Source organism: Petromyzon marinus, chromosome 37, assembly GCF_048934315.1.
Source record: "Petromyzon marinus isolate PM22_M1 ecotype Great Lakes invasive population chromosome 37, UKy_Petmar_22M1.pri1.0, whole genome shotgun sequence".
NCBI classification, from domain to species: domain Eukaryota; kingdom Metazoa; phylum Chordata; class Hyperoartia; order Petromyzontiformes; family Petromyzontidae; genus Petromyzon; species Petromyzon marinus.
The window spans coordinates 21,954,740-21,967,992 of record NC_133703.1 but is presented as its reverse complement, the minus strand read 5'-3'; the positions used below and the strand labels follow the sequence as shown (position 1 = coordinate 21,967,992).

General features: G+C 48.8%; 1 protein-coding gene across 3 annotated transcripts in view; it reads right to left on the bottom strand.

Moving 5' to 3' along the window:
• Window positions 1-871: 871 nt before the first annotated feature.
• The window catches only part of LOC116949618 (uncharacterized), a 30,702-nt gene continuing 18,320 nt past the window's right edge, over window positions 872-13,253 (bottom strand). For all 3 annotated transcript variants that reach the window (XM_032967108.2, XM_032967109.2, XM_032967110.2), the window contains 8 exons: window positions 13,079-13,211; window positions 11,869-12,098; window positions 10,846-10,891; window positions 9,939-10,004; window positions 7,882-7,941; window positions 6,635-6,717; window positions 6,336-6,427; window positions 872-5,067 (listed from right to left, as the gene is read on the bottom strand). In XM_032967108.2, the coding sequence (XP_032822999.1) occupies window positions 5,033-5,067; window positions 6,336-6,427; window positions 6,635-6,717; window positions 7,882-7,941; window positions 9,939-10,004; window positions 10,846-10,891; window positions 11,869-12,098; window positions 13,079-13,211 (745 nt within the window). In that variant the 3' untranslated portion in view covers window positions 872-5,032. The remainder of the gene's footprint in view (window positions 5,068-6,335; window positions 6,428-6,634; window positions 6,718-7,881; window positions 7,942-9,938; window positions 10,005-10,845; window positions 10,892-11,868; window positions 12,099-13,078; window positions 13,212-13,253) is intronic.

Here is a 13,253-nt window from a genome sequence, read left to right as displayed (position 1 = left end):
TGTCTGACATGTCATTCTGGAGCAAATGTCGCGCAGAAGAATATGTAGGCCACACGAAAGTCACAACAATTGTACCATTAAAACCATGGCACAGGGTGTGTCCCATTAAAGTGCAAAGCATCTCAATTTAAATGGCACAAACCCGTAGTGATATTTTGTTTTCTGACAATAACACGTGACAACTGCACTCGTGTCTCCTAACACACAGTGGCTTATCTACACATCATATTGCACGGCATAACATAAACAGCTTACATTTACAATTGAAGATTATTCTCATATTTGTTTTGTCTATCGGGTGGAATGAATATCGTTTCGAATTGATAACCGCATCAATATGCACCGATTCAATAGACGTCGTTTAATCAAAAGAAAATCCCATCGAGAGATATCACGGACACGCGCACATCTCTGCCACTGGTACGGCGTGTGACATTTAGACGATTTACATCGAAATTGCAGCTTGTAGCCACACAAATACTGCGTTGCAATCGTTCAAAATAGCACTGAATAATAAGCGGTGTAAGTGGTTGGTGCAGCGGCAAAGCACAATGCACAGGGTGGCCCATGTCTTGTAACCCCCATTTAATTATAATACAAACGGAAAGTAAGTTTTATTTAAAACAGAAATGAATATATAAAGGAAAAAATATTAGGGGCCAATTAATTAGGGGGGGGCACAAGACATCTGGACCGCCCTCTACTATGAACTGAACTCAATTACCGACCAATAATAAGATCAGATGTTCGTGGACACATATGCGCGACTCCAGTGTTTTAATTTCTCTCTCATAACAACAAGCCTCGCACACAGCCATCCCCTTATAACTTGCAGCACATCACATTCGCGTGCAAACAAAAACTCGATACGTTTGTAAAACTCCAAAGATTTATTAATAAAACCCACGGATACCTGTACAGCTTGCCATACACAATCATTTTCAACATGCCGCGTCATCATAGTGGACGGTGTCTCCATGGGTATTCATAAAACGGGTTTGTTCCACGCTTGCACGAAATACAGAGTTTCGACAATGTGATGGAATCTGTTCCATAGTATTGACACATTTACTTACACCTGAGAATAGCATCTTGAAATCAACTACAGTTATTACCCTCTGGCACTGTAGGGTAATACTCCCTCCAGCGTTGTGTTCTTAATCAGCAACACCATATCGGGAATGGAGTTCAAAATTTGAGGGGGCTGGTTGGTTCAGGGGTTAAGAGCGCTGAGCGGGCACCACTCAGATTCTGGGTTTGCATCCGAATATTCACCATCCGTGATTAATCAGATTCTCAATTGTGCCAAGTGTATGGTCTAAGGCCCGGTCACGAAGGTCTGCACGCAAAAAGCCCCGTAAAAGAAAATTTGGTTTGGCAATTAACGTGGCCGATTTCCAGCTCTGAGAATGAGATAAATTGTCTGTCGGGTGGCGATCTTACAGCAGGGTGTGTGGAAAAGTGTCAATCCTCTTGTGTGAAGGACAAGGCTACTTGTAGAAGTCACGTAAAAAAATCTCTTCCAACGGAGCACGTTGCCGAGATTTCCGAATGACTTTCTCATCTAATTTCGTAACGCCGAGAGCACAATTGTGATACATTGGGGAAAGGGGGATACCAAGAGAATATTAAGACCGTTTAAATGTTTTTTTTTCTCTGGGAAAAGTGCCACAACTAGAGCACCGGTGGTGTGGTTTGGGGGAAATGTACGTGCTGCGGTAGGCATTACGGTTGTGGGTCTCGTTAGATTAACACTGCAGACAGGGCAGGCTGACTGGGGAGCATCGTGGAGTCTGTGGCAAAAGTGGATGGAATGACAGGGTGCTTAACTGGGCTGACAGGTGATTAAAAAAAGACTCGTCCTGTTGCGATGACGTGCCCGCCCGAGGAAAAACCGGTTTGTTGAGAAGCCTCAGGGCCCTCCCCCCAGCCCACACCCTCACCAGCACCGTGAGCTCATTCTTCACTAGTTTGCTTTTTTAGATCGGCCTTGTGTGTGCGCGCGCGCGCAACGTTAACAGTGGCACGAGTGTGCGACGCTGTGAGTTTACGATGCAGCAGTGGTTCTCATCTTACCCGGGTTACGTGGGCCACAATACACAGAGAGATCGCATGACCGCGCCGCGAAGTCAATGCGGCAATATAAAACGTTATCGTGACCATCGAGGCTTGGATGCGATCAAACTTCCCTCCGGCTAATGTGGTGACGTGACCGACGAGGCGCTGCTTATGGGGCGCCGAGGAGCTGGGTCACGCCTTCCGCCTAATCTCGCGTCGACATCTCGAGATGCCTGCACCGTTTTATGGCACACTCAATGCGCTGTTAAATGGGCTCCACTTCCCACCCACACACACACCCGCCACTGAACATATAACCCGTCTGCCGTGCATCTCTTCGTTGGCTGGAAGTCAAGTTTCAGGTGGAATTCAAGATCCTCCTCCTCCCCCTCAGCCGACAAGGCCCTTTAATGATGCCATTCCCTCGCACACGTGTGGTCTTCTCCATGACTTGCATCCCACTGGGATTTTTGCACACAGCGTTTGTGTACGGTACTATTTCAGGAATATTTTGATGTTTTTTTCCTGGATTTTCTGTTTGCACATGCACACAAAGTCGCTTTAAGATGTTTTTCTTGTTCATGTTTTTTTTTATTTGTTGCGGTTGCACCCGATTCAAGAGCTGAATGGCTCACAGGGCTATACCAAATAAATGAAACTATGATGCCATTACCTCGTACACGTGTGATCTTATCCATCCCTACGTGCCAGCAAGAATCCTCCTCCGGGTCTTACGACTCTGGCCTGCTGCTGTGCGTGCCAAGGTCGACCCTCTGTGCTTGATGGGCAACTGGGCCTTTTCCTGTGTGGCCTCCAAGCTGTGGCATCCCCCCACCCCCGCCCCACCAGATATTCGGTATCAGTGCCAAATCTCTCTCGGTCTTTTTTATTATTTACCCTTGGGGGTTCATTTTATTCGGTGGGATGTTCTTATCATGAGCCTGCGTGTTTTTTTTTACTGTTGGGTTTTTTCATCTTACTACTATTTATTATGGGACATTATTTTCTTGCCAGTATCAAAATCTAACAATAAGGCTTTACCCTCTGGCAATAAAACAGCAGGTGCTAAGATGTTAAAACACCAAACAGAATTATTTTTCAAGGAATCCTGTCAGCATTAACCACACGTACTTATATGCATTGTGTGAAATCAGTTTAAAAGACAATGCCAATATATAATCAGAGCATGTTTTTTTATTTGCATGTTCACTACAAGTAGCCAGGATTCCTTGAATAAGATTTCTATTTGGTGTTCTAACATCTTAACACCTGTTTTATTGCCAGAAAGGGTAAAACCTATTGTTATATTACCATTTATTAGCTCTGCACAGTACTCCGTGAACTCTCGGTGAAACGTGATTTAAAAGTGTAAATTTATTACTTTTATCACAATACCGGTAATTGATATTGGTGCAAATGAATTCCTTTCATCTGAACGTAGACGCTAATTTTTGGACTGTCCTCGTCCAACCCAGATGGGTGGAAACCCTTGTACCACCTCGAGTTGCGCTGACATTAATTTTAGAATGAAAACATTTTAAACCGTATTGCATTGCCAGTGCAGCCCCAATGCGGAATTCCAGCGCATTAGGGCGCACGTACGTGCGATTTCCTTGCTACACCAGTGCATCAGTAAACAAATACAAACAAACAGTTCTTAAATTACTGTTAAAACTATGTTCATCAGGCTGTAGTAAATATGAACAAGTCAAAATAACTATTTTGATTCATATAGCATCTCCATGCAACCACATTCTAAGACTCTTATCAGAAACAATGGGAAAAACATACATTTTACTCTAGAAGACCAAAAATGAGTAGCCCCCCCTTGCCACGAACGGTTCCGTAGCAGGCCCTCGGAGAACCTCCAAAAATAAATATCAAAAATACGGGAGTGACCCCACGGAGTCTTAAGACGTATTGTCAGGAGGGTTGGGAGGGGGAGCATTGTTTATACGCGAAATCCCAAAGTTGTAAGTAATATGCAGGTAATTTGTTTTGCATTGAGACATTTGGTCAATACCAGTCACACATATATTTCAGCTATGGGAGGAAATTAGAGAACTTAAGAGAGAGAAGAAGAAGAAAAAAAAACACTCCATGCAGAACTGAGAGAGGGTCATACCAGCTCCTCCACGCAGAAAGGTGCCCTAGTTGGAACTTTAACTCAGCAGCTTCTTGCTGCGAGGCAGCGAGCGTCTACGATGCGTTGCCCTGCTGCCCTCACCCGGCCAATCGCCCTGGCCAAGCGTGTTGGGGCAAATTAAAAAAAATGGGTTGCACATGTTGGGCGTCACTGGGGGCTCGAGGGAAGAGACGAACACGGGGGAGGTTGGGACGAGCGGTCGTGCCGCAGTTGGCACGATGGGGAAATGTGCCGACAGGCTGAATGGGTAAGGATGCACACCGATGTGCCCGCACCTCCGATAAGAACGCTTGGCTACGTACGGGTGCCAAAGAAGATCTACATATATACATCGTGTGAATGCGATGGTGGTGTGGCGGCTACGTGAAGAAAGCAGGAAAAAGGGTCAGAGGGAGGGATGAGTGGAAAGGGTTGGGCAGACATTGCCATAACTATCGAGTGTGCAGGCCGTGCAACCGCACCAGGCCCCAAAGGCTGGAGGGGCCCAGGTGCCGGACTATGAAGAGAGGCAGGAAATTGGATAGAGGGGGGAAGGGGGGGGGTGGTGGGGAGCATTTCATCCCTTGCCTCGGGGCCCATGGCAAGCATGCTTGGGCCATGGTGGGAACAGCGGCGAGGAGGGAAGGAAGGTGAGCGACAAGCAGCGGCGTGACGGACCGGGGCACAACGTCTGCTCATGACGACCTCTGTACGGTTGCTTCCAGTTAAGGATACGGGTCGAAGGGTTACGATGCAAACGTTAGAGAAAAGCACGTTGTGCGCGAAGGGGGCCCCCCCTGGCGGCAGTGCCGGCGCGGAAGGCCCGGCGCAGCCCTGCTCGGCTCGCAGTCACACCGTCCACTGGGTTCTGTCGAAGCCGCTCGCTGAAACGCAGAAGGAGAGGACGAGGCAGCTGTGGGTCACACGGCAGGTCGGCGTGACGGAGTCGCGCGGCCGAGCGTTTGTTTTTACGTCTCTTTGAACAAAATTCCGCAAGGGCTTCTACGTCGACGTACACTCGTGCCGTGCCCAGGCGACAAATTCGGTGACGCGTTGAAAGTTCCCGGCTGTCAAAAGTCACGGAACTCGGCACGTAGTGATGGGGCAGCACGTAGCGGTGGGGCAGCACGTAGCGGTGGGGCAGCACGTAGCGGTGGGGCAGCACGTAGCGGTGGGGCAGCACGTAGCGGTGGGGCAGCACACACAGCGGTGGGGCAGCACGTAGCGGCCAACAGAGAGGGTGCTGATTTTTACTCACAGCCAGGTTTTTACGCAAAGTGTAAATGCAAAATTCGGAAATTTTATTTCGTAATGCGATGGTTCCGAGTTTGCACGTATTAACAAATTCTGTTGGTGAAAATACAGCGTAGAAGGCCAACAGGCTGATGATAAGACTAAAAAATACAATATATTATGTGGCGATACCTCATGAAATGTTATTCATTAAATCAATGCAACTTGATTTAATTACAACATTTTTATGAAGCTTCAAGCTCATGTTCTGAAAGCCACTGTTATTTGAGCTGCGTGTTTGCTTAAGTTCCAATTTCGAGTGATAATTTCCAGATGAGGCACGCGCGAAAATTTAAACGATAACTGTAACATACATTGTGTATACAACATTCTTTATGCATTGCCATGTTTTGATCACGTGAAAACACCCTTACTAATTGGCTGTGTCGGGTCGTGGCGGGTTTAACGATACGTTAAAATTTACACGATCTAACCGAAAAACCTATATTATGGATAATATTGGTCGCGAAAGCCTACATGTTAAACCAAAATGGTAACCGTACAATGTTTATCCGGTAAAGCCTCACCGAGTCTCAAGACTCACCTTTGGGAGGTTACCTGATTTTGGGACACTTGGCTAATCCAACGACTGAGCTTTTTTTATTCACGGTGGAGGAAAGCAGGATACCCCGAGAAGACCCGTCACGCATACGAGCCAACAGCGTTCAATGCTCCACGCGGATGGATTCAATAATCCACTGCTGTACACATCCGAAAGGAAAAGCTCTACCACGATGCCTGGTATTCCCAGGCAGTCCTCCCGCCGAAGTACAAACTTGGGTCAACCGTGGCTCGGCTACTGGACGGGATCGAGCGCGATCAACGGCGATTTGGTCGCAAGCGCAAGCCGATGCCTTACCTATCCTTTTGATGATCTCCTCGCACTGGTCACCATTGCCAACGTCAAACACGTAACATTCAAACGTTCTGACCTCGTCGGCACCTTTAGAGCTGCGGTCAAAGCACAGGCACACAGACACACAACGCGTACACGTATAAACCGTCGTTCCGTCTGCGCGCGATCCGACGGGTGTTATCGGCAGCTTATGTAATCGATTTTGATCGAGGAATCGATGCGTCGCTACACTCCCCGAGTTTACGATGCCAGTTTTACACTCGCCCGCATCCAAACCCTTCCCTCTCAGCCCTCCAACGTACCATACGCAGTAGCCGAACAGCGAGGGCTTGTCCAACTGTCGGCCCACCGCTGAGATCTCGGTGTAGGCATGAGTAATCAACAGCTGAAATTAACACAAGAGGGTTATAAATGCGTCGCTTGGCGACACGGTAAACGCGACGCGAAGGTTCTCAAGTGGCCGTGCCGACGATGTTCACTCCACACTATCGTATCGTACCCCACCCCCGCCCGTGTGGAATGTTTTCTACACCAAGGGAGAGCAGTTGTGTCACCCGCACCCGCTACACAGAGAGTCACGTTTTGTCGCACGGTCAAACAAAACCAACATTTCAATTCTCAACGGCTGGTATTTAGCCGAAATTAATGGAGCCACTGGTGACGGAGCTGAGACCACCAACTCGCTACACTTGAAGCCGTGTGTGTAATCAGGGGCAACTGTCTTGAATTCGAACCTAAAATCTCAGCAGTGCCAGCTCAGCACCGGGACATGTCAGCCATCTGGCCACATCCTCCCATCCAAGATTAACCTTGGCAATGTGGCACACGTTGACAAATACACACGTACTCATCCAACGAATTGTCGTGAACCAGAGCCGCTATTTTATTTTAGAATCAAGTTCTGTTTTCTTGGACTAACTAGCACTGCCCGCGCGTTTTGAGTGGGATACACGGCCTAGGGGGAGGGATTGGATGGAGGGTGGGAGGCGTGATATTAGCGCAACGCACGATCCCGGCTCAACGCTGTGGGACGCGGGTGCGCAAGCTGTCACTATTGCGAACTTGCCCATCCATGGCACCCAGCCAGCAAAACTTTAAGAAAATATATATAGTGCAATATTCATCGTACTATTTGTATTCTTGCTCAGCCTTCTCAGTCTCATTTGTGCATGACTGCCCACCACATCGGCATGAACGCAACATTAACATATTCATTCCATAAACTGTAAATAATTTATTCTCGAATGCGCAATTCTAACGTATCACTGGCCACCCGATGCTAGCCGTCGGTGGGAGTTGATCCCAGGTCGCGGGGTTCATAATGCAGTGTCACCACTCCCACCCTGGCTGCGTCGATGCATACGCCCATTAATAATGCCTACGCCGCCTCCACGCGGTGCAGAAAACGAGCGGCGTCAGAAATAATATTCCCGTGGCCTCGAAGCAGCCCGAGGGCCCCTGTAAATATATTTCCCCGGACACTCGGGCGACGGAGCGGTTTGCTCCGCTGGGAGTCGTTCCGCACCGGGCCGGGGGGGGGGTCGCTCACCTTCACCGTGCTCTTGAGCACCGTGACAACTTCGGTTTCCCGCACGTCCAGGTAAACCTCCTGCAAATAAAAGCGGACGCGCGTTTCGCCTGAGCCGCGCGCGATTCTGAACGCGGTCAACGCTTGCAAGAAACTTCGTGCATGTGCGCCCTCGCGGTTGACTGCACCGCTGTTAAAAAGGGTAAAAAAAGAGTATCACGAATAACGATGGAATAAAAACGACTACACTGTTTCTAGGTTTTTTTTTTTACCAGGTAAGGCCCACTGAGCTGTGTAGCTCCTTTTCAGGAGCGACCTGGCCACAAGTGATAGCCCAATGAAGTGGCCTGTCACGTGGAAATGTTATAGCAGCCAAATACTCTAAAACGTTTGTTTCTGACTGTGGAAGGAAATACCGGAGGAACCGGAGAAAAATCCAAGCGACCACGGAAAGAGAAACACGCAAACTCCATATATACAGCAGGCGGCGGGGTCGAGATCGAACCCACGACCTCCTGTATACCAGGCAAGGTAGTTAACATCTCATAGCCACAGTGATGATGATGATGAGAGAGAGAGAGACACGCAAATTCCATATATACAGCAGGCGGCGGGGTCGGGATCGAACCCACGACCTCCTGTATACCAGGCAAGGTAGTTAACATCTCATAGCCACAGTGATGATGATGATGAGAGAGAGAGAGAGACACGCAAATTCCATATATACAGCAGGCGGCGGGGTCGGGATCGAACCCACGACCTCCGGTATACCAGGCGAGGTAGTTAACATCTCGCCACTTTGGCACCGTCAACCGTGCCAAAGTCCGTCAGCCGGTGCCTGAATTAAAGAGCCGGGAGGCTTCGGCTCTTAGGACACATCGCCCTGGGCTGACGTGCGGGTGAATTTCACGAGAGCTCTGCGCGCGATCATCGACAGCCCTTCCTCGAGGATTGGTATTGGCCTGGGGGGGAGTGGGGGGAAGGCCGAGGTTGACCTGGACTCGCAATAATTGAGGCCGATCTCAGACATCGTAATCTCCGAAGCCGGCGCTGGTCGTGGGGGTCGGGCGCAGGGCAGGGGTTGCCGGGCGATGCCCAGGCTGGGGCCTGCGACTGATCGTTTGATTTTTTTGTTGTTGCAATAAAAGCAATTTGGAACTTGTTCTTATTAAAAATTATTTTTTACCATGAAGCTCCACATGGAAAAACATCACGGATATTGTGATTATCTTATGATTAAAAACGATTCCTTCACAGTAAGTTTGTAATGAGAACGAAAAGCCATTACTTGTGCAATTATGAACGTAATTGCAATGAACCATATTTCAGTGAAACACTGTGCAATGAACCTCCGATTTGTGTCTATTCTCAAACTTTACACCGCTTCAGTAAGTGCTGAATGTTTCATTTCGATTAGCGGGTTGTGTCCACCTGTATACCAGTCACGATCCAGGGCTCCCTTGACAAAGAGCCGTGAAATCTCAAGGGGGCTCTCATCGTGTCGAAATGAAGTTTTTTTTGTACATGTGTGTGTTTGCAATAAAGCTGCTCTTGCTGATAGCCCGTGGTGCTTTCCTGCAGCACTGCTGTTTTGCCACTGTACCTGTGATGTGAGCAAAATGTTTCCCAATTGAGGTAATGTCACAGACATTGTTAGAAAGGACAAAGGCCCAACATCGCTGCCTTCTGGAAACACGGCATCACACGCATTCACGTGGAATTGTCTCATTCTATAAATAATTAATGCAGCAGTTGCAGCGATGTGTATTTATTTTTTTACACCAGTTACGTTTGTATGGCATGCATTGTTGTTACACACTGGAGAATATCTGTCTCAATAATACTTTCCATCAGGAGCCTCCGCAGAACAGATTATAGGCGATAATAAGCGAAATTGCGCGGATAATCGAGTTTGCGGATAAGAGGAGCACCCCCCCCCCCCCCCCCCCCGACTGTGCTTTTCAAACGAGAGTCAAAATCACAATCTTTATTTATCCCGGAGAAATCGGACATCCAGTCGAGTGCCCGTGGTCGGTGGGCGTGGGGCGCACGGTCGGTGCCGCGTGGGGTGGGCTCACCTGCGGCTGTGGCTTGCCCTTGAGCACCAGCTGGATCCCAAGATTTATTGACTTCACTTCTCCCTCCTGCGACACAAGACGAGACCCGTGTTGGGGGCTCTGTTTGGCAGAGTGACTGTCGCGTCCGGAAGAAACGAGAGGCGGTTTTAGTCGGTGCGGACAGTGGTGCCTGCCACGGCGACGTGTGGATCGGTAACTCGCGACCGTAGACAAAGGAAAGAAGGGAACAAAAGGTTAAAAGAGCTCGCAAAGAAGCGTGCAGAGATGCATCAAGGGAAGAATTGCGAAGGAGAGACGTTGCATTGACTGTTGAGAAAATTACGTGGGTTTGGGCGAGACGAATTGCTCGAAGAGATGATGGCCCGACGGACAAGACTGGTGAAAGAATGGCAGCCCAAGGCGAGAACACGCCCGAGAGGATGATCACCGGGGAGATGCCTCCATCTCCATGATGGGCGTCCACTCATCTCCATATAGAAGCCATCACGTGTGGCTTATTTCAAATCAAAATGCCTTCACTGCATCCAGAATGACATTTGGTCGACAAAATATAAAGGACGTGTACTTTTTATCCTGTTCGCAATGAGGGTGCGTCATTTGGAAGTAAGGATGCACCTTCCTCTGTCCGATTGATTTTCCGAGCAATTTCTGAATCGATTAAACTCCAAGTCCCTCTGTAGGGTTCCCTCTAAAGGAGGCCCTTCTGTCAGGAGTGGTGTGGGTTAAAAAAATAACAGAGCCGCACCCTTCATATTTAATCCTAAACGTTACTAAATTTGAATTAAAAAGTGACGGGCAAATCTGGTATCGGGCTAAGAGGATTCTGACCGTTTGATTAGGATGATTAAACAATTGCTTTAATCGCCCCCGCACAGTTGCAGTGTCTCTGCTGAAAATCAGAACTCACCTTGCCGACAGGCGCACTCCCCAGATACTTCATTATGTGCACGAGTCTGGCAGGGCGAGACACACCAGTCAGAACCACCAAAGATCCCCTTGACCCCCGCCCGCCGTTCAGCCTGACAGACTGTCCTGGCCAAGTGCTGTCCGGCAAGCATCTGTTAAGGTCGGGCCTGTTTTGTTCCAACTGGTGCGTTTCTGGTTTTTGACAACGATAATTGCGGTTCTCTTCCAACGCAATTACACGTTTCAATTAATTAAGTGAACTTTGGTAAGTGCTGTGAATGCGGTGATTTGTATTTCAAAGGGTGGCTGGCAAGGACCGGAGAACGCCAAAAGGCGAACAGTGCAAAGACACTGCAAGTATCAGAACCCGAGCTATAAGTGTTCTGCTACTTGCAGTGCAAAGACACTGCAAGTATCAGAACCCGAGCTATAAGTGTTCTGATACTTGCAGTGTCTTTGCACTGTTCGCCTTTCGGCGTTCTCTGGTCTAACGCTGGTGAGACAAGGCCATGAAGAAGGCTGTCTCTGGTGTAGGTCCAATCAGTTTAAAAAAGAATGCATACATCATCAGAGCACGTTTGTTTGCATGTTTTGCCACAAGGTACGTGTGGTTAATGCAGATTGAATGCCTTGCAAAAAGCTATCTATTTGGTCTTGATTTGAAGCTTTCGTGACTGCAAGAATCCATACTCTTTGGTTCTTTCGGTAAAGTCATCACGTGGGTAGAAAAAATAAAATAAAACTAATCACGACGTTTCGGGCGCAACACAAGCGTCCGTCATCAGGTGGGAAAGCTTTACCGAAAGAGCCAAACACTGTCTATTTGGTGTTTGAACATCTCAACACCTCCAGTTTAATTGCCAGAGAGGGTAAAACGTCTTCAATTAAAAAAAAAAAATTTTGATATTGGCAAAAAAAGGTCCCATGGATACCGAGTTCAATTCCCGGTCGGATTTTCCAAAGGGCTGTGAAACGTACAATTGCACGACCAGCGCTCATGCGCCCCCGACCACGTTCCACCTGCCTGCCATCCAGCAGAAACTTGCTGGGCCTGGGCGTCACGTCCTGGCCTCCCGACTCGACCGTCTTCTTCTGCTCCTCCACCTCGAGGGGAACGTGCAGCTCAGGCGCCTCCTCGTGCAGGCGCCTGTAGTACGACTTGAGGGGCGGGAACACCTTCCCGTCCCGGCCCACGCGCTTCGTCACCGTCAGCACCACGGGCTCCCCCCGTGCCTTCCTCAGCAGCGCCAGCGCCTGCGACAGCGGAGAGGAGAGCGCGAGCCGGGAGAGCGGTTTTTGTTTTGACGGGCAATAACGTGCAAGGAGTTGTGCGACGCTTTCCAAGCACGCATTCGTCCCCCTCGGAAATAATTAATTAGCGGCGACGTTTCGGTAAAAGCCGCGCAAGATGAGGCCTGCGTGAGTTTTTTATCGCCAAGTTTTAACCTGGGGTGTAATGCTGCAGAATTAAAATTGCTTTGGATCACAGAGTGACTTTGTTCAAAGAGCCTTCGCATGAATGTCTTGTTGCTTGTGCAACAACAGCTGCAATAGGCTGGACGGCATCCAGTGGTATAATCGTGGTAATCCTCAACCCAACATGGCTGAACTTTTTCAATGCACACGATTGCGTGAAAATGTTTACCAAGGCAGGTAATACACTAATAATATAAATTATTTGGCTGTTTTCTTATTTGCGCCTTAATTACTTACCTAATATTCTAATTAACATTTTTTATTCGGTCGGCCAAGCAGGCTCCATACCTTGCCTAGATCCCCTGTTGGGATGCCCTGGGCTATGCTGCCTAGGCAAAGAGGGCAGGTTGGGTGTTGGGCCTCCCAGCCTATCCTTTATTACACAGACAGGGGCCACTATTAGGGTTGTCACCTGTCCTGGTTTTCCCAGGATGGCCCGCTTTTTGAGGTATCTGACATCAAAAGCTGTATAATAATACATCGCTCAGGATGACGCATTTACTCATAGTTCTCTCACCTTCTGCTATCGTCACAGATATTCTACTTCCCACGATAAAACACTTTTTTTTTGGACCCAGGGAGATGGCAGCGACTCGAGCTGCGACTCAATGGCTCGGTAACGGTTCGACCGTGTTGCAAAACAAGAAACAACGGAGCGGCTTTGTTTTCAATGCGAGATGTCGCACGGCATTCGAAACGAGCGCGCAAATGTGTTTCTTTTGCGCGCAGGAAACGTTTCCGCTCCGTTGGCTACTTGCCTGGCCCTTGGCCGAGTTGTGAATGGAGACGCCGTTGATTTCGTCGATCACGTCTCCGAGCGTCAGCCGGCCGTCCTCCGCCACGTACGTCCCAGCCGTCAGCTGGGCCACCAGGGCGCGTCCATTCACGTAGCTGAGGGCACGGCGCAGCGGCGGTGAGAGCACGCAGCTGACG